At 41.5% G+C, this 22,299-nt stretch overlaps 1 protein-coding gene across 5 annotated transcripts in view; it reads left to right on the top strand.

Moving 5' to 3' along the window:
* The window catches only part of SCFD2 (sec1 family domain containing 2), a 510,081-nt gene that overhangs the window by 452,405 nt on the left and 35,377 nt on the right, over positions 1–22,299 (top strand). For all 5 annotated transcript variants that reach the window (XM_045392615.2, XM_065545208.1, XM_005555295.4 and 2 more), the window contains one exon: positions 15,190–15,335. In XM_045392615.2, coding sequence (XP_045248550.2) covers positions 15,190–15,335 — 146 coding nt within the window. The remainder of the gene's footprint in view (positions 1–15,189; positions 15,336–22,299) is intronic.

Raw genomic sequence — 22,299 nt, forward strand, 5'->3', positions numbered from 1 at the left:
TCACAAAAAGCCTCAGCATTCTAGGTGGGCAGCCTCTTGCAACCATGTCACATTCTCTTTTGAATGCACAAGTCTTTCCATATCCATCACACATCCCAAACCTGCCTAATAATAATAGATTTCACCTGTCATTTTTCCCTTTAATCAGCTGTTTTAAAAAGCCGAATTTGCTGGAGGCTTTAGAAAGTAGTGCAGCTGGTTTTTGTTTTGTTATATTTTTAAGGTAATAGCTGATACATATAAAAATTACGTGATCTGTGTGGTATAAAACATACTTATATAATAAACACCTGTGAATCCACCACCCTATCCTGGCACTTTGCTTACCTGCCTCCAGATGAATCTGCCTTCCTCACCCATCTTTCTCTTTAAAACAGAGAAGGAGAATGATAAACACAAACTTCAGAGTTTTCACATACGTGTGTATACCTAAACCATGTATAGTTTAGTTTTGCTTGTTAAATAGACAAACAGAATTTACCAGCCAATTGAGGTTGCTCTTCTCAAGTAGCCTTTTTGGGAGTTTATCCACTTACCCATGTAGGCTGCAATTGCTCAAAACAATCTGGGAGCTCTTTGTTTGAAATTTCATGCAGAGACAGTTTATCAGCCACTCAAGAAAATCAGTGCTGCTGCTTTATGTCAATTTTTGGTCTGATTTAACTATTTTTTCTATAACCTCTCTATTTTCCCCACTCACTTATTTAAAAACTATGCAGTGAATGTCTTCTGTGAGCTAAGTACTGTGCTAGGCATGCAAGGAGAGTCCAGAGTCTCTGCTCCCACTGGAGCATGTCCTCACACTTCCTCTCACCTGTCTTCCTTTGTCATTTGAGCAATAACTATAGGCTTCAGACTGCAATAACTATGGGAGCAAAAACTATAGGCTAGGAGACTCCAAGACACCAAGCGGGATCCAGAGGGGAGACTTCTGGGAGGACTTGAAGAAGGAGTCCCCCTCTGTGCATGCCTATTTGTCTTTGGCCTTTTGTGACCTCACCTAGATAGTTACAGCTCTAATTTTGTTAGTCTGCCTTCCTCACTAATCCAGGCATCTTTATATCATTACCTCTGCACCTGCTGAGGCACCCTGCTGTGTGGTACGTAACTCAAGAACTCTACAATGAAGGGGGAAATTGTCCCTATAAAACCTGATGTCTGACAACCTAGATTATAATTTTCTTGAGACAGAGTCTCACTCTGTCACCCAGGCTGGAGGACAGTGGTGATCATAGCTCACTGTAGCCTCAAACTCCTGGGCTGAAGTGATCCTCCCACCTCAGCCTCCCAAGCAGCTGAGACTACAGGTGTGCACCGCCACATTGGCTATTTTTTTTTTTTTTAATTTTTTGTAGAGACAGAGTCTTCCTATGTTGCCCAGGCTGGTCTCACACTCCTAGCCTCAAGTGTTCCTCCCACCTCGGTCTCCCAAAGTTCTGGGATTACAGGCATGAGCCACTGCACCTAGACTATAACTTGTTTATGTTAGAACTTAAAGCCACATTAGGTTATTAAACATGAAATTGATGACAGATACAACTGCCTGGGTAGTATAAATATAGAACCTCAGAAATATGTACTTATATGGTTTTGATTTATATAAATTATATGTAATACATCTAATAAATATATGTATATATAATAGATATAATTTATACATTCTAAACCAGCCTCCACTTGACCCAGTCAGGTGAATGGAATCACTCACACTTCACAATCCTTTTATAAAAATAGGACTAACACCAAAATCCTGACCAATCACAGCTCTAAAGCTGTTTCCATGTCCTGTACACACCTGCTCCTCCCAGCTGAGTTGTGTGTTTCCGAAAGTCAACTGTGTTTGTTCTCAAACCTGTGTGTGCCAGTTGTACTTGTTATTAAGTTGCAAGATTTAGGCCGGGCGCGGTGGCTCAAGCCTGTAATCCCAGCACTTTGGGAGGCCGAGGCGGGCGGATCACAAGGTCAGGAGATCGAGACCACAGTGAAACCCCGTCTCTACTAAAAATACAAAAAATTAGCCGGGCGCGGTGGCGGGCGCCTGTAGTCCCAGCTACTCAGGAGGCTGAGGCAGGAGAATGGCGGGAACCCGGGAGGCGGAGCTTGCAGTGAGCCGAGATCGCACCACTGCACTCCAGCCTGGGCAACAGAGCGAGACTCCGTCTCAAAAAAAAAAAAAAAAAAAAGTTGCAAGATTTAATTAAATGTTCTCACATACTGATGAAGTGTGAACTCTAAAAGAAAATTGTCTCAGTGAAAACCAAATTGGGTGTTTGTGAAAGACTCAGTAAAAATGGGTCATTAATAAAAATGCTTTTGAATTAGGTGTGAACAAGGCAAATGTAAACGATTGAAGAAAACAATTTAAAATCTAGAAGAATTCTGTCCTCAGATTGTGCTGCAGGTGTCTTTAATTTCTGATTCCACTTTAAATGGGATTGCATATGGTATGTCAGAAATCCTACATGGTAAATAATGGTTTTTTAAAAAGAACTCTAATCAGCAGACAATACTAAAAAAAAAAAAAAAAAAATTACCTTGGTCTGTCATCAAAGGATTAGTAAGTGAAAACACATTTATATTTTAATTTAAAGATTACATGTATGTATATATACTTATACATGTGGAGGTGTGGATAGAGTAATTTAGAAATGTTTGTAAGAGAAAGATTGATTTTCCATGATCCAAAAATCAATTTTAAAAATTGATTTTTAATGACTTTTCCAATCACAAATATTCCAAGCATATTTGGAAAGAGGGCTTCTATTGTTTATTTGCCTTATGCACTTCCCAGGACTGTCCTACTCAGAGGGGTTTTATATAGTCAGCGTCACTAGAAAATTTCAGATATGATGCCACTTGCTAAGGTTTATTTGGTTTTTACTTCATTTAGTTTTGTTTTCATTTACCAAACATTTATTGAAAGCCATGAGAAAAGACTCCATTTTGAAAACAATCATTTGAAAAGAGAGAAAAGGCGTTGTCAGACTGCTGGATGGATGGGGGAGGTCGTGACCCCCTGTGCTGTGCCCTCTCTGGCTGTGTCACACCTCCAAGCCAACCCTTTCTCTAACTGCCCCAGGAGCTCATGGAGGTGGCCCCTGCTGCATTGGGGCTTGCTGAGAGGAAGGCAGGCAGGCAGGCAGGAGTGCAAACTAGAAAATGGGCCTGAGCTTCTCAAACTCAGGCCAGTAGAAAAATGAGACTAGCCTTAGACCAGATGAGAAAATAGCCTCTTGACCAGAGTTAAAGTATATTTTTTGACCCTGGCTTTTCCCAAACAGATGTGAGGGGACTGAGGGGCCTTTAGAACTGTGCAGATAATGATATCAGTAAATAGGGAGACATTTCAAATCCTACTCTAGCTATGCCCTCCTACTCCCAGCTTATCAAGCCACACATGTGCATGCTTTATGCTTGACCTGCATAAATGCATATGTGTACAGGCACATGCGCACGCGCACGTGTGTGTGTGTGTGTGTGTGTGTGTGTGTGTGTGTGTGTGTGTGTGTGTTTGAAGGCCTCAGGTAAGGGCTACTTCAGCTCGAATCCAGACTGAAGTACCCTTCTGATGAAAGATGTTTTATTTTCCTAAATACCTAAGTAATGAAACCAAACTTATGGAAACCAGATTCTTATGAAAAGGTGCCCCAAGCACCAGCAAGCTTCAAGACTGTTTCCTGAGAGAACCAAACAGAAGAGAACTAGGTAGACTGGAATATGGAGTAGAGCTTCATTTCAGCCATCCCAGAAGGATCATTAAGCTGTTCTGTTTTCTCTCTATTTTAATTATGTTGGGTCTGGAAATGGACCCCACTGTGTGTCCCTGCGGTGTACAGAGCCATGGAAACCATTCCTGTCACTCTGCTGAAGGAAAGAGGCTTCAGTAAGTGGAGAAGGGTGAGGGGGGAATGGAGGAAGTATAGGTGCTGACACAGGAGCCCTATTTTGTTGATCTGAGGGGTAACTAGACCCCTGCCCGGGAGGTCCTCAAGCCCTCTAGAGAAAGAAATTACAGGGGCCTGAGTCATCCCCCGGTTATGTAAGAACATAGGGCACCCTAGGGGATTGAGGGCCTCCCCTATCAAGAAGTGGGCAACTGAAGTACACAGACTGTGCTTGGCTAAAGGTTACAATCAGCTTCTGGTTTATTATCTGTTTAACTAAGTGGATCAAATGAGAATTGACTGGAATTGGACACTTAAAGTTTCCTTACAAAAGGCCGTTATCTCATAAGCTGGCTTAATGGAACAGCCTGTCAGGGGCTTATAAGAAGTAACTGAATACAGCACCTTACAGAGCAGAGATTCAAAGGAGGCTGTGCAACCAGGCCCAGGATACCTCACAATTCGTGTGGCCAAAAAAGAAGGATCTAAGGTCTAGCTACCAACCACATTGTTAGCATCTAACCCAGAGACAGACCCAGGTATTCCCAAAAAGAAAGGTATTTGCAACTCCCTCCATTTTAGCATCTCTTTTGTTTAAATGTGAATTAAGTGTTTTGTTGATCATATATGGCCTTAGCAGATATGAAATAGCACATACAGCACATATATATAAAATAGCACATTAGCATACATATGTATGTGGCCTTAGCAGGTATGAAAGACAGCAGAGGGGGCGCCCAAGATGGCTGAACAGGAACAGCTCCAACCTCCAGCTCCCAGCATGAACGACACAGAAGACGGGTGATTTCTGCATTTTCAGCTGAGGTACCGGGTTCATCTCACGGGGGCATGTTGGACAGTCAGTGCTGGTGAGCGGGGCAGCCCGACCAGTGAGAGCTGAAGCAGGACGAGGCATTGCCTCATGTGGGTAGCACAATGGGGAAGGGAATTCCTTTTCCTAGCCAAAGGAAACTGAGACACACAACACCTGGAAAATCGGGTAACTCCCACCCTAATACTGTGCTTCACCAGGGTCTTAGCAAACGGCATACCAGGAGATTATATCCCACACCTAGCCTGGAGGGTCCCACGCCCACGGAGCCTCCCTCATTGCTAGCACAGCAGTCTGAGATCTAACTGCAAGGTGACAGTGAGACTGGGAGAGGGGTGCCCACCATTGCTGAGGCTTAAGTAGGTAAACAAAGCTGCCGGGAAGCTCGAATTGAGTGGAGCCCACCTCAACTCAAGGAAGCCTCCCTGCCTGTGTAGACTTCACCTCTGGGGACAGGGCATAGCTAAAAAAAAAACAGCAGACACCTCTGCAGATGTAAATGTCCCTGTCTGACAGCTTTGAAGAGAGCAGTAGTTCTACAGCATGGAGGTTGAGATCTGAGAACAGACAGACTGCCTGCTCAAGTTGGTCCCTGACCCCTGAGTAGCCTAACTGGGAGATATCCCCCACTAGGTGCAGACCGACACCTCACACCTCATATGGCTGGGAACACCTCTAAGATGAAGCTTCCAGAGAAAGAATCAGACAGCAACTCTCGCTGTTCAGCAATATTCTATCTTCTACAGCCTACGCTGCTGATACCCAGGCAAACAGGGTCTGGAGTGGATCTCAAGCAAACTCCAACAGACCTGAAGCTGAGGGTCCTGACTGTTAGAAGGAAAACTAACAAACAGGAAGGACACCCACACCAAAACCCCATCAGTACGTCACCATCATCAAAGACCAAAGGCAGATAAAACCACAAAGATGGGGAAAAAGCAGTACAGAAAAGCTGGAAATTCAAAAAATCAGAGCGCATCTGCCCCGCCAAAGGAACACAGCTCATCGCCAGCAACGAAACAAAGCTGGATGGAGAATGACTTTGAGGAGTTGAGAGAGGAAGGCTTCAGTCTATCAAACTTCTCAGAGCTAAAGGAGGAACTACATACCCAGCGCAAAGAAACTAAAAACCTTGAAAAAAGAATGGATTAATGGATAACTAGAATAATCAAGGCAGGGAAGACCATAAAAGAACTGATAGAGATGAAAACCGTGAAACAAGAACTACGTGACAAATGCACAAGCTTCGGTAACTGACTTGATCAACTGGAAGAAAGAGTATCAGTGATTGAAGATCAAATGAATGAAATGAAGCGAGAAGAGAAGTGTGGAGGAAAAAAGAGTAAAAAAAATGAACAAAGCCTCCAAGAAATATGGGATTATGTGAAAAGACCAAATCTACATCTGAGTGGTGTGCCTGAAAGTGATGGGGAAAATGGAACCAAGTTGGAAAACACTCTGCAAGATATCATCCAGGAGCACTTCCCCAACCTAGTAAGGCAGGCCAACATTCAAATTCAGGAAATACAGAGAATGCCACAGAGATATTCCTCGAGAAGAGCAGCTCCAAGACACATAATTGTCAGATTCAGCAAAGTTGAAATGAAGGAAAAAATGTTAAGGGCAGCCAGAGAGAAAGGTCGGGTTACCCACAAAGGGAAGCCCATCAAACTAACAGCAGATCTCTCGGCAGAAACTCTACAAGCCAGAAGAGAGTGGGGGCCAATATTCAACATACTTAAAGAAAAGAATTTTGAACCCAGAATTTCATATCCACCCAAACTAAGTTTCATAAGTGAAGGAGAAATAAAATCCTTTACAGACAAGCAAATGCTTAGAGATTTTGTCACCACCAGGCCTGCCCTACAAGAGATCCTGAAGGAAGCACTAAACATGGAAAGGAACAACCGGTACCAGCCATTGCAAAAACATGCCAAAGTGTAAAGACCATCGATGCTAGGAAGAAACTGCATCAACTAATGAGCAAAATAATGACCTAATATTATCATGACAGGATGAAGTTCACACGTAACAATAACAACCTTAAATGTAAATGGACTAAATGGTCCAATTAAAAGACACAGACTGGCAAATTGAATAAAGAGTCAAGACCCATCAGTTTGCTGTATTCAGGAGACCCATCTCACATGCAGAGACACACATAGGCTCAAAATAAAGGGATGGAGGAAGATCTGTCAAGCAAATGGAAAGCAAAAAACAGCGGGGGTTGCAAACCTAGTCTATGATAAAACAGATGTTAAACCATCAAAGATCAAAAGAGACAAAGAAGGCCATTACATAATGGTAAAGGGATCAATTCATCAGGAAGAGCTAACTATCCTAAATATATATGCACCCAATACAGGAGTACCTGGATTCATAAAGCAAGTCCTTAGAGACTTACAAAGAGACTTAGGCTCCCATACAATAATAATGGGAGACTTTAACACCCCACTGTCAACATTAGACAGATCAAGGAGACAGAAAGTTAACAAGGATATCCAGCAATTGAATTCAACTCTGCACCAAGAGGACCTAATAGACATCTACAGAACTCTCCACCCCAAATCAACAGAATATACATTCTTCTCAGCACCACATCGCACTTATTCCAAAATTGACCACATAGGTGGAAGTAAAGCACTCCTCAGCAAATGTACAAGAACAGAAATTATAACCATGTACAATCAAACTAGAACCTAGGACTAAGAAACTCAATCAAAACCGCTGAACTTCATGGAAACTGAACAACCTGCTCCTGAATGACTACTGGGTACAAAACAAAATGAAGGCAGAAATAAAGATGTTTTTTGAAACCAATGAGAACAAAGATACAACATACCAGAATCTCTGGGACACATTTAAAGCAGCGTGTAGAGGGAAATTTATAGCACTAAATGACCACAAGAGAAAGCAGGAAAGATCGAAAATTGACACCCTAACTTCACAATTAAAAGAATTAGAGAAGCAAGAGCAAACACATTCAAAAGCTGGCAGAAGATAAGAAATAACTAAGATGAGAGCAGAACTGAAGGAGATAGAGACACAAAAAACCCTCCAAAAAATCAATGAATCCAGGATATGGTTTTTTGAAAAGATCAACAAAATTGATAGACCACTAGCAAGATGTATAAAGAAGAAAAGAGAGAAGAATCAAACAGAAGCAATAAAAAATGATAAAGGGGATATCACCACCGACCTCACAGAAATACAAACTACCATCAGAGAATACTATAAACACCTCTACGCAAATAAACTAGAAAACCTAGAAGAAATGGATAATTTCCTGGACACTTACACTCTCCCAAGACTAAACCAGGAAGAAGTTGAATCTATGAATAGACTAATAGCAGGCTCTGAAATTGAGGCAATAATTAATAGTCTACCAACCAAAAAAAGTTCAGGACCAGATGGATTCACAAGCGAATTCTACCAGAGGTACAAGGAGGAGCTGGTACCATTCCTTCTGAAATTATTCCAATCAATAGAAAAAGAGGGAATGCTCCCTAACTCATTTTACGAGGCCAACATCATCCTGATACCAAAGCCTGGCAGAGACAACAAAAAAAAGATGAACATTGATGCAAAAATTCTCAATAAAATACTGGCAAACCGAATCCAGCAGCACATCAAAAAGCTTATCCACCATGATCAAGTGGGCTTCATCCCTGGAATGCAAGGCTGGTTCAACATACGCAAATCAATAAATGTAATCCAGCGTATAAACAGAACCAAAGACAAAAACCACATGATTATCTTAACAGATGCAGAAGAGGTCTTTGACAAAATTCAACAGCCCTTCATGCTAAAAACTCTCAATAAATTCGGTATTGATGGAATGTATCTCAAAATATTAAGAGCTATTTATGACTAACCCACAGCCAATATCATACTGAATGGGCAAAAACTGGAAGCATTCCCTTTGAAAACTGGCACAAGACAGGGATGTCCTCTCTCACCACTCCTATTCAACATAGTGTTGGAAGTTCTGGCTAGGGCAATCAGGCAAGAGAAAGAAATCAAGGGTATTCAATTAGGAAAAGAAGAAGTCAAATTGTCCCTGTTTGCAGATGACATGATTGTATATTTAGAAAACCCCATCATCTCAGCCCAAAATCTCCTTAAGCTGATAAGCAACTTCAGCAAAGTCTCAGAATACAAAATCAATGTGCAAAAATCACAAGCATTCTTATACACCAGTAACAGACAAACAGAGAGCCAAATCATGAATGAACTCCCATTCACAATAGCTTCAAAGAGAATAAAATACCCAGGAATCCAGCTTACAAGGGATGTAAAGGACCTCTTCAAGGAAAACTACAAACCACTGCTCAGTGAAATAAAAGAGGACACAAACAAATGGAAGAACATACCATGCTCATGGATAGGAAGAATCAATATTTTGAAAATGGCCATACTGCCCAAGGTAATTTATAGATTCAATGCCATCCCCATTAAGCTACCAATGACTTTCTTTACAGAATTGGAAAAAACTACTTTAAAGTTCATATGGAACCAAAAAAGACCCCGCATTGCCAAGACAATCCTAAGCCAAAAGAACAAAGCTCGAGGCATCACGCTCTTTGACTTCAAACTATACTACAAGGCTACAGTAACCAAAACAGCATGGTACTGGTACCAAAACAGAGATATAGACCAATGGAACAGAACAGAGCCCTCAGAAATAATACCACACATCTACAGCCATCTGATCTTTGACAAACCTGACAAAAACAAGAAATGGGAAAAGGATTCCCTATTGAATAAATGGTGCTGGGAAAATTGGCTAGCCATAAGTAGAAGGCTGAAACTGGATCCTTTCCTTATTCTTTATATGAATATTAATTCTAGATGGATTAGAGACTTAAATGTTAGACCTAAAACCATAGAAACCCTAGAAGAAAACCTAGGCAATACCATTCAGGACATAGGCATGGGCAAGGACTTCATGTCTAAAACACCAAAAGCAACAGCAACAAAAGCCAAAATTGACAAATGGCATCTAATTAAACTAAAGAGCTTCTGCACAGCAACAGAAATCAGAGTGAACAGGCAACCTACAGAATGGGAGAAAATTTTTGCAATCTACTCATCTGACAAAGGGCTAATATCCAGAACCTACAAAGAACTCAAACAAATTTACAAGAAAAAAAACAAACAACCCCATCAAAAAGTGGGCAAAGGATATGAACAGACACTTCTCAAAAGAAGACATTCATACAGCCAACAGACACATGAAAAAATGCTCATCATCACTCGCCATCAGAGAGATGCAAATCAAAACCACAATGAGATACCATCTCACACCAGTTAGAATGGCAATCTTTAAAAAATCAGGAAACAACAGGTGCTGGAGAGGATGTGGAGAAATAGGAACATTTTTACACTGTTGGTGGGACTGTAAACTGGTTCAACCATTGTAGAAAACAGTGTGGCAGTTCCTCAAGGATCTAGAACTAGACATACCGTTTGACCCAGCCATCCTGTTACTGGGTATATACCCAAAGGATTATAAATCATGCTGCTATAAAGACACATGCACACGTATGTTTATTGCAGCACTATTCACAATAGCAAAGACTTGGATTCAACCCAAATGTCCATCAGTGACAGACTGGATTAAGAAAATGTGGCAGATATACACCATGGAATACTATGCAGCCATAAAAGGGATGAGTTTGTGTCCTTTGTAGGGACATGGATGCAACTTGAAACCATCATTCTCAGCAAACTACCACAAGAACAGAAAACCAAACACCGCATGTTCTCACTCATAAGTGGGTGAGTTCAATAGACTAAAAAATTAGTCTATTGAACAATGAGATCACTTGGACACAGGAAGGGGGGCATCACACACTGGGGCCTATTGTGGGGAGGGGGGAGGGGGGAGGGATAGCATTTGGAGATATACCTAATGTAAATGACAAGTTAATGGGTGCAGCACACAACATGGCACATGTATACATATGTAACAAACCTGCCCATTGTGCACATGTACCCTAGAACTTAAAGTATAATAATAATAATAAAAGAAAGCAAAATGTAGTCTTTGACAGGATGAACTTTGGAGTTAGACTGCAAGAGTTTGAATCTTACTTTTACCACATACTGACGGAGTGAGTTTGTGTTACTTCTCTGCGGTTCAGTTTCTCCATCTGCAAAATGAGAATGATAATAGTACCTAGCACATTACGTGCTGTGGAGATTAAATGAGCTAATATGTATAAACTTCTTAGAATAGTTTCTAGCATAGTATGAGCAACTGGTGCTTATATACTACTATTATCACAGAAAATAATTCATCTCATTTAACAGCTTTTGTACCCATATTCCATCTTATCTATCAATTCAGCATATATTTGGAATGAGCTGCATTCACAGATGAGATCTGGAATTGTGGGAGGCAGCATACATGGAGAAGTTCAGGTCTGCAATCAGGGATATTTGAACCCTGGTTCTGTTGGGAATAGTGATGTGATATTCTTGTATAAGTCATTTATCCTGACTGATCCATATTTCTAAAAGGTGTGTGTATGTAACTTTCATTATAGGGTTTGGAGAAATAAATGTAAATCCCTCTTTTGGTGAAGATTGATGTGATTATGAAAAATGCTTAAAGACTGATAAAAATGAGTCACCTTTGGCTCAGTATCATATAACATATATGTTATATCATAAAACATATATATCATAGAACTTTGAGGATGATAGACAAATTGGAGAGGGTTAATGGTTTGGACAGAAATTGCCCATGTACAGTTGGCTTGAAAAATAGACATAATTGACTATTTTTCAGCAAGGTTGACTATATTTGTGAATTTAAGACTTTACATTTTCCTTCCAGCAGTTTCTTAACAGTCTTATTTTTCTGTTGGGTTCATTTGAGTTCAATTTACCAGTAGTAACCTGTAAACACTTCTGTCAGACAACCTGCTCCACAGTTGATCTAAATCTCTGCAATTACACAGCCTATGATTAATTAATGTCAATGTATAATCCAAAATTTTCATGTATAATCTAGAATTTTAAGTAAATGCTGTATAATCTAGTAGATGATTCTATTCCACCTAGCCTAATGAATGAATATCATACTTCTCATATTCCAAAAAATTGCAATAGACCATATGGAAAATGGATGGCTCTTTCTGTTCTATAGAAAATGAATTACTTTAAATAAAAAAATTAGTCTATTTAGCTGGATTGACTTTTAGAGAAACTGAAAAACTTTGCATGATATTAGAACTAGTAGCGTTTTTTTCTTCTTGTTTTTGTGCCTTTTTAAATTTGAGAAAGTAGTACATAGTACACAACTCCTAGATATAATTGATTCAGTTTCTCACATCTTAAATGGCTGAGCCTAGGGATTGAAGGAAAGAAGCCACATGTTGAGTGAGAAGCCATAACCTCCCAGGGTTTATTCTGACTGGTGATTGCCTAAAGCATAAGCTAGTGCATTTCAACTGAAGTGTGATGCCAACAGCAAGCACGGTATGGTATCAATCAATGCTCTGTACCTGTAGCTCTAAACTTGCCTTGGTTATGAACTCTTTAAGAATCAAGAGGGAATTATAGACATGCTTCCCATAAAACTACACATTTTCTTCTTTCCTCAAAGCTTGGCATAGAATTCCAGGAGGCTCCCATGAACTTCCTGAATCCCTTCTTTCTCCCCTTTCCCCCTAGTCCCCTGCAGTCTATGAATCCCATGTGTGTAGGGTCCACTGACGTGAGGAGGCATCCTCTCACTGAGCTTGACCACACTTTTATTTATTTATTTATTTATTTATTTATTTATTTATTTATTTATTTATGTGAGATTCAGTCTCGCTCTGGTCACCCAGGCTGGAGTGCTGTGGCACGATCTCAGCTCACTGCAACGTCCACCTCTCAGGCTCAAGCAATTCTCATTCCTCAGCCTCCCAAGTAGCTGGGATTATATGCGGCCTGTCACTATGCCCAGCTAATTTCTGTATTTTTTGTAGAGACAGGGTTTCACCGTGTTGGCCAGGCTCATCTTGAACTCCTGACCTCAAGTGATCCACTCACCCCGGCCTTCCAAAGTGCTGGGATTACGGGTGTGAGCCACCACGTACAGCCTGATTTTTTTTAATGGTAATGGGTTGGACATTTCTGGAAACCAGGAGATGAAGACTAATCAGAGGCTTTTGCCCATCCTTTAAGAGTTATTACATACAATGTCACACCGTAACTGAGAGTACAAGCTCAGCTTCTCATGTGCCACCTCGCTGTGTCTGATGCAGCTGGATTCTTTTGGATGCTTCTATGTATGTTAGATTCATTCTATTTTAGTTTAAGCTTGTTTGAATCTACCTCTACTCCCTAAAACCTGTTTCTCTTATTGTCAAAATCAACACATGTGTCCTCACTTTACATCTACTAGGATAGCTATAATTAAGAAGATAGCTAATAATAAGCATTGGTTAGGTGTAGAGAAATTGAAACCCTCTTACACTGCTGGTGGGAATGTAAAATAGTGCAATCATTTTGGAAAACAGCCTAGCACTTCTCCAAAGGGTAAACACAAAGTTACCATATGACCAGCTGTTCTACTCCTAGGTATATACCCAAGAGAAATGAAAATGTATGTCCACACAAAAACATGTACATGTAAAACTAGCAGCATTACTCATGATAACCAAAAGGCAAAAACAACCCAAATGTCCATTAACCAATGAGTCAATGTATAAAATATGCTATTTCCATATTCCATATACATGAATATCCTATATACAGTGAAATATTAGTAGGCAATAAGAAATGAAGTACTAATGTTACAACTTGGATGAACCCTGAAAACATTATGGTAAGTGAAAGAAGACAGTCACAAAAGACTACACATTCTGTCATTCTATTTGTATGAAATGTCCAGAATAGGTAAATCCATAGAGACAAAGCACATTAGGGATTGCCGGGGGCTGGAGAGGGGAGAAATTGGGGGTGACTGCTAACAAGTATGGGGTTTCTTGTTGGGGTGACACAGTGTTCTAAAATTGTGGTGGTGATGGTGGTGGTTAAACTCTGTGAATATACTAAAAGCTTTGAATTATACACTTTAAATGGGTAACTGTATAGTATATGAATTATATCTCAATAAAGCCATTACTAAAAAAATAAAGCCAGACCTGTCTTCAAATCACTAGTGTCTTGAGACAAGGATTTGGGTGCGAATACTGAATTTGGAAAGATATCCCAAAGCACAGTCAGGAGGTAGGGAAGTGAGACGGGGGAGGAGGGAAAGCCACTAATGGGGGTATTAATCGGTGAGTTGATGTTGTGGGCAGTGGGTGCTCCATCCTTCTGGGGCCCCTCAGAAAGGCTGTGCAGACCACAACTCAGAATTACTCCTCCACGGGAAAAGAAAATGGGATTATTTCTGTGAGTGTGGACTCCCCAGCACTCCCAGCCTGCCACATATACAAGCCAAACATGCTCCTACGTCAGAGAAAGCCCTTAGACAAGAAGAGGCAGAGGCAGAGAGAGACAGACAGACTGACTGCCTGACATGCAGGTACTGAGGTAGGAAGCATCAGAATACACGGAAACTTTACCACTCCTGCAGGGGATACCCAGGGTGACTGAGCGGGTATGGGCAGGGCCTTGTCAGTCCTTCACACACCTGCTTTCAGGGGTGTTACTTAACCTGCACCTCAGTCCCCTTATTCTGAAAATGGAGAAGACAATAGTTCCTGCCGCATACGGATGATGTGACGATTAATGAGTTAATGTAGCTGATGTATTTGGGAGAGGTAAGAAGACGTATTTTTAATATTTTCCTGTTTTTTTTTAACTTATCCATGATCGTGTCTCTTCTGAATGAGCTTCTAACAAAGCAGAGAATACGTTCTTCTAAGTTTGAAAAAGAAACAGAAGGTTGCAGAAAACCGTCTTGTTAAGTCCCCCTGCGTTTGATCAGCTTTGAATGGCTGCCGTCTGAAATGTGCCGCGTGCTTTGTTAACACATTAGACAGATGCCCATTGCAGTGAGTTCTGTCCCTGGAGCAACACTGTGATCTTCCTCATTCTTGCTGTCCTGCTTTATGGGAACTGTTGGTGGGATTCAAGCAAGCGAGTTTGATCATAACAGTCTCTTGTACTTTCCTTTGCATCTCCTCGTATTTTCCCAAAGTTGTGTTCCGAGAATTATGGGCCCTGGGAGCTTGCTTTCTGTGAAATGTCTGCAGTCTAGGGATGGAAGCCAGTGGCTGCAATCCCAGGCAATTTTGAGTTCCACTTCTGTCAAAGGCATTTATACTCAGTTTGCTTCATTGCTCGTGGACGATTGCAACAGGCCAGTTGGTAAACAGCCAGGGGAAAACAGGGTAAATAATAATAATAATAATAATAATAATGAAAAAAAATAAAACCTCCCAACTGCATTACATCGAGCTCAAGCTATCATGATGAAAACTTAAAGATTTACTCACTCAAGAAAATATCTCTGGATTTTTTCAGACTGGGACTCTTCAATTAACCTGACATTTCACAAATCCAGAATTGCTGTGGATAAACTCTTTACTTCACTTCGGGATATTGCTGGAGCTCGGAATCTCATGAAACAGTTTAAGTCTGTATATGTTCCTGGAAATCATACCCACCAGGCAAGTATATACGCTTTAAAGTAACCTTCTAATCTGTTGTACTTCTAGGATTCAGAGACTATAACTACAAGAAAAGGTTCCCTTTTAACCTCCCTAAAATCAAAGGTTTGTTCCAGATAAACTCCAAGTTGTCTTTTAGTTCAGAGTTTTGGGTCCCATGGAATCTGAAAGCCTCTCAATTCATTTATGTCCCAGGCTTGATACGGTGGGATGAGGACTGAGTTGGGAGTCAGCCACGGCTTTCTAACTGTGGGTCTGTCGTAGACTGATTCTATAGCCTTCTGCAAGTCCCTTCTCTCCTCTGGGACCCAGTGACTACAAGTACCAAATGAGGGGCTGGCCTTAGAGGATTCCCAAGTTTCTGGATCTAACCAGTCCATAAATATTTTGAACAAGTAGAATAATGAAAAACACCTAATAATGTTACAACAAGGGAAAAAGTTTGTGATGAAAACATGTGTTATTTAAAATTCCTCCACTGCTTTCAAAGGAGCGCAGGAGGACCTGAAAAGAATGTTTTTTGACCATTGAGTAAGAAGATGTTATCAAGATTAAGGGGTAATTGTTGTGTAAAAACTCAGAGGGGGAAAGTACATAGAAGATCCAAAGGGAAGCTTAAGCAATAAGGAAAGGTTAGAGCCATTGAGGCTGGGAGTCTTTGTTGGACAAGGTAGGAGACAGAACTAAGGTTCCTGGTGGTCAAAGATGAGCTCTCAGAGAAGAACAAATGTTTCTGATGGAAAAGATAACTATTTTATATAAATAGATATCCATCCATCTATTTTATATAAATAAATAAATAAATAAAACCTTTAGTAAAATCAACTTTATTCGTTAAGGCTTTTTGGAGAGCTGCATGTGCTGTTAGTGGGGAGGAGTTCAGCTTCAGGGTGCCGATTCTTTAAGGGAGACTTGAGCTAATGTTACCCACTGCAGCCTAGCACAATCCAGATTCTTCCTCCAGTATCCTGTATGTGTTTGGGAGCTGATACCTGAAGAGCGCTTCTACATTGGATTTTTACTTTGATTGCCAAAAGTTATGCCAGGGAGGCGTTATTATTCCAAGATCCAGGAAGGCCAAGTAACGTGCCACAGGCATGCAGATGGCCAGGGGCGGATGCCAGATCTTTGCTGCCAGCCCGAAACCTCTTCCCCGACTATAATATGGTTCTCATGGAGATTCTAGAAGTGTTGATTGATGGTGCCGATGGTCATCTGAAGTCACCTACCAAGATACTGAAGACCTTAGAAACTGTCACTCTGCTTAGAAACATAAAGATTTTCACCCTTTACTCAAAGATCTGAGAATGCCACGGCCACAAAATACAGATAAAATCACTCCAATAATCATATGTAGTTTTGTCATTTTAAAAAATCAGTGATCTTAAATACTATAATGTGGCCTAGTTCCAAAAGACATGCTAGAACTAGTGATATATGATGCATTGAGACCAAAAATGTCAAGAAGCAAGTGGCTGGTGTAGTTGGCAAAGAGAAAATAAACCACTGAATGAATGAGGTATTTTCCATTTTATGTCATCCGGGTGACTGATTGGCCAACTTCACGTAAACATGGATTAGCTCTGTATCTTCGCACGATAAGGACAATGATGAGTTTCTTAGACCTCATCTCCTTGCTGCCAACGCTGCCGTGTCTCCAGGCCTCAAAACCCTGTCCTGCGGCAGTGGCCTTTGGAAAATGGAGTTTCCCTTTGTTGTATATGTCCCCCATTACAAGAGTCAATAACATCAGCACCCTCCCAACAATACTAAGCATCAGTGAGTGGGAAGTGAGGTGGAGGTAGGGTAATGTGTGTACATTGGGGGGGATTACATAGGTAATGATGCAGACACATGGTGAAATGCTGTGCAACCATTACGACGAATGGAATAGACCTAGATCTGCTGAGCAGGGTGTGTGTTTGAATCCTTGGCTCAGGGTCCACTTCTTGAGGAGCTCAAACTGAAACAGAGCTGAAACTGAAACAAAATGATCAATTGGGTGGCAGTGGGGGGACATGTAGGTCATTCTGTAAAGCATTATTCTATTTTTATAAAAATAGAATAAAATAAATATTTCATAGGTATATATATTTAATGTCTTTAAAATTTAGGAAAAATTTATAATGGTTACCTTATGGTGGATGTGTAGGGTTGGATGGGTAAGGAGAAACACTGATTTCTTGCTTTATTTTTACATATTCTATATACATGACATTTTTTAATGGGGTTATGGGTAATTTTTACCTCTCTGGGTTTTTCAGTGTTTTTCAAATTTAAATATTTTTAAATTACAGATGTAAGCCTTGTGAGAACAGGGATATTTTTATGGGTTTTGTTCACTGCCATATCCTCAGTACCTAGAGTGGCATCTGTCACATAGTGGATGCTTAATAAATATTTGTTAGGTGCATCTTAAGTACAATATATATATCTTTATTACAGATCAGGGGATTTATTGGGACACAAAATATGCATACATAGGAAAGTACAAGTGTCCAGATTAGACTCAGAGTCCAGCTGTGTGTCTGGTTTTTAAAAAATAGTCCTTGGCTGAACAATCTTCTGTTTATCCCGTCTCCCAATTTGGTCCTCAGCCCTGTGGCTCCAGAAGAAATCTGTACTTTCTACCCAGCTCCATGCTATCTCCAGACAGAATCTGATTGAGATGTCCTGGGCTCCCCGGTCACATGGGAGAGCACTAGCTGACCTGGCCCTGGGTTTCTGTTCCAGGTCTGACCTATGCTGCACATTAGGCTCTAGGCCTTGGGCCCCCACTGGCCCCACCTTCCCTCCCAGTGGCCCTCGCTCCTGCTGTGATGCACATGCACTAGTCTCAGAGCCACTCCTGTTTCCCTTGCTAGGACTAGAGGCACCCCTTATTTTAATCTTTATCCATTACCCCTTTAGGAAAATGTGTCAGTCACAGTTCAGATGCACAAAACAGACACCATCTAGTCATTTTAAGGAGAAGGTGTCCCAACTGTGTTACATCGAGCATATAAAATCTCTAGAGGGGTCAGAGGAGTGGGATCTGTACTAGACCTCCAGAAATAAATCCCAGAACATCACCACAGGCCTGGCCCTCCCGGGCAGCCAGGACCTTTTCACAGCCTGGAGAGTGGGGGCAATGGGATCAAGAGGCAACCACAGAAGCTCTTGCCTTAAGGAACATGTCACCAAGACTGGAGACAGCGCCTGTCTTTGATCACCATGGTATCTGCATGGGCTAGCTCAGTGCTTGCCACCTAGTAGGTGAGTAGATGGATGGCTAGATGGATCCTAGACTGTACATGCTATCTAGAATGGCATTTCTTACATTTTTAATTCTTAGTGAGAGGGAACTTAGCACAGAGGATAACAGAACAGATTTTCAAGCCAGAGCATCGGGGTTCACAGCCCAGCTGTCCCCTCTGCTAACTGTGTGACCTTAGGCAAGCGACTTCACTTCTCTGTGCCTGGTTCCTACTCTCTAAGAAGGAGCTAATAATAGTAGCTCTCTCATAAAAATGCTCTAACGATTTGGTGAATTAATACATGCAAAACTCTTAGAACACGCTGAGTGCAGTGGTTCACACCTGTAATCCCAGCTACTGGGGAGGCTGAGGTGAAAGAGTAACTTGAGGCTAGGAGTTCAAGACTAGCCTGGGAAACACAGCAAGACTCTATCTCTAAAAACATTCTTAAATTTTAGAAAAATTAGCCGGGCGCGGTGGCTCAAGCCTGTAATCCCAGCACTTTGGGAGGCCGAGACGGGCGGATCACGAGGTCAGGAGATCGAGACCATCCTGGCTAACACGGTGAAACCCCATCTCTACTACAAAATACAAAAAAACTAGCCGGGCGAGGTGGCGGGCGCCTGTAGTCCCAGCTACTCGGGAGGCTGAGGCAGGAGAATGGCATAAACCTGGGAGACAGAGCTTGCAGTGAGCTGAGATCCGGCCACTGTACTCCAGCCTGGGTGACAGAGCGAGACTCCGTCTCAAAAAAATAAAAAAAAAATAAAATAAAAATTTAGCTGGGTGTGGTGGCAGGCACCTGTAATCCCAGCTACTAGGGAGGCTAAGGCAAAAGGATCACTTAAGCCCAGGAGTTCTAGGCTGCAGTGAGCTATTATTGTGCTACTGTACTCTAGCCTGGGCAAGAGTGATACCCCTTCTCAAAAACAAAAAAGACAAAACTTCTTAGCATAGTGTCTGACATCCAGACAGAACTATGTAAGTATTTGCTATCATAGCCATTGTCACAGTAAAGAACAAAAGAGACCTTTTCTTCATCCTCTTTTGCAACATTTTAGCTTTTTCTTTGTTAGGACATGGGCTACACAGAAAGGGTGTCTTTCAAAAGCTAAGTGTCCTGTTAGCTGCTGTGGGGCAGAAGGTTTATTGCTGACACCTATTTATTTTAAAAGGTTGGGTTTATTGGTCACTTATGTAGACTGGAAACCTAAGCCCCCAACTGTGCCTGTACAGAAAGTCTTTTGTTTTTCTCTTTGAGACGGAGTCTTACTCTGTCGCCCAGGCTGGAGTGCAGAGGCGCAATCTCAACTGACTGCAACCTCAGCTTCCCAGATTCAAGCAATTCTCATGCCTCAGCCTCCCAAGTAGCTGGGACTACAGGTGCATGCCATCATGCCCGGCTAATTTTTTTGTTTGTTTGTTTTTGTATTTTTAGTAGAGACAGGGTTTCGCCATGTTGGCCAGGCTGGTCTTGAACTCCTGACCTCAGGTGATCTGCCCACCTCGGCCTCCCAAAGTGCTGGGATTACAGGCATGAGCCACTGTGCCTGGCCACAGAAAGTCTTCTTGCCCTTCCATTTCTTACTGCAAATGCTCAGTTTAATGAAAGGTTTAATCTCCCCACTAAATGCCACAGTGTGTGATGCGATGCCATTCCTCAGCTGCAACACCAGGAGGGTATTAGGCAGATGTCTCAGGGCAGGGAGCTTATACGGGGCTTTCAGACAAAATACTATATGGCTTTCACATGGCTTACCTTGGCATGCATCTCAAAGAGCAGGGCTGAGCTGCAGAAAACCTTCCACAGACGCATACTGTACTTTATGCCTCCAGCATGTTGAACAAGAGCATTTCGAACCAGCAGTGCCTAAGAAGGCTTGATTAATCTTGTGCCCAGTGAAATATGGCTCTCTGAACAGGCTTTAGGCCTGGCCTCTTTTGTCAGCAATCCCCAGCCCTGGCCTCCAGCTGTTCTTTTCCAAGTGCTAAGTTCTGTTCCTCCTCCTGATTCTTTCTAATAGACCTGCTAGCATCCTTTCTGAAGGAATCAGCGTGGCATAGGACTAAACTGAGGGCCAGGAAACTAGGCTCTGTCCTGAGTCTACTTCTAATTGGCTGTGTGAACTCAGGCAAACGTGTTAATGTGTTTGGGCTTCGCCTTCCTCATATTGAGTTGAAGGGGCTGTACTCAAATTTTTAAAAACGAATTTGCTCCTGGATTGAAGCATGGATGGATGGATGGGTGGATGGATGGATGGATGGATGGATGAATAGACAGACAAATGAACCATTTTAAAATTGACAAATACATTGTTTGCTTTAAGAAGATGAAAGGAGAAAAAACAGTCATCGTATAGCAAAAAATAAAAATAAATGAGCCATGGATTAGTCAAAGCCATGAGCAATTTCGAACAGATGTTTTCTGTGCTGTCTTGAGTTGAAACAAAATGAACACCCTCCCAGTAAGCCTGGTTTTTCTGAGAGGCTGGTTGTTTAGAGTCAATTTTGCAGAAAAGGGAGAAGCAAGCATCTTCACTAGCAGAACTGAGGAGGCCCCAGCAACAAGCAAAAACAAGGTCAGCAGCCCCGGCTGACAGAGATGTGACTGTGGCTACAACTGGGTTTTCTTGGAAACTGCTATCCTAGGTCATTTTTAAGGTGCACCAAATTCAAGATGTTGTAGTTACACTACTTTCTCAAGATTGTATCTGACTTATTATATATTATGTCAGGAACTGCTGCTATACTCACTGCTTTTCCTCAAGAGCTAACATTTAAGTCAACAAAAGAATCTTCCAGACTCACCACACAGTATGTTCACCCCAAAAGAGTAACAGAGACATTGACACAAGTATTTTAGTTATCGCATTTTACTTAAATGTGATATTTTTTAAAGATTCATTTTTTGAAACTTCAACTATTCCATGTGTATCAGCCATCAGGGGGTCTCTTTACGATCTACCAAGCTATCAGGCCAGCCTCATGAGGCCCTCATACAGGGCCATGATATGACCTTCATGGGCCCCGTTTTTTGTAAAAATAAAAAAATAGTAAAAAGTATATGGTACAATTGCATTGGTGTAAAAATAAATGCATTAATATTACATATGAAAACATCACTTTCACCTTAAAGTATTTTTTCTTCTGATTAAAAAAAAAAAATGCATTTTCATGGGCCCTCAAAAGGAATGTGGGCCCAAGGCACTATATGTTTGTATCTAACAAGTCAGCTCTGTAGTCATGGCTCCCACTTGACACAAGTGTGCCCAAGACGGGAACGTAGCTCCCCATCAGGGGAGCTTCAGGCATTCTTCCTTGGAGTCGTCCTTGTGACCATCCATGAAGCTTGAAGCAGTCCACACAGCTACTGAGGAGTTACTTGGGCTGGTTTCAAGGTGACAGCTCAGGAGTGAGAGAGCTAGATTCACAGGGGATGAATACACAAGTCCCCTGACTTAAAATCCTCATATCCTGTAGGAGCTAATTTCTCTGTAAGAACTCCACAGACACAGCTTCCAGCACTCTTCTAAGGGACATGTCCAATTATTATTCAAGAGTCATTATACTCAGAGAAGCCTAAAGCTCTGGCTTTCTATCAAATATTTATAGTTCTTCCAGTTTAATGCAATTTACCAACCAGGGGTCATTTTTGTCATAAGCAATCTTGCCTGGCTACATAGTTCGACATTCTTCCTTTATCAGGTTTCCAGGGAAACAGAGAGAAA

This window comes from Macaca fascicularis, chromosome 5, assembly GCF_037993035.2.
Source record: "Macaca fascicularis isolate 582-1 chromosome 5, T2T-MFA8v1.1".
In the NCBI taxonomy this organism is placed as follows: Eukaryota; Metazoa; Chordata; class Mammalia; order Primates; family Cercopithecidae; genus Macaca; species Macaca fascicularis.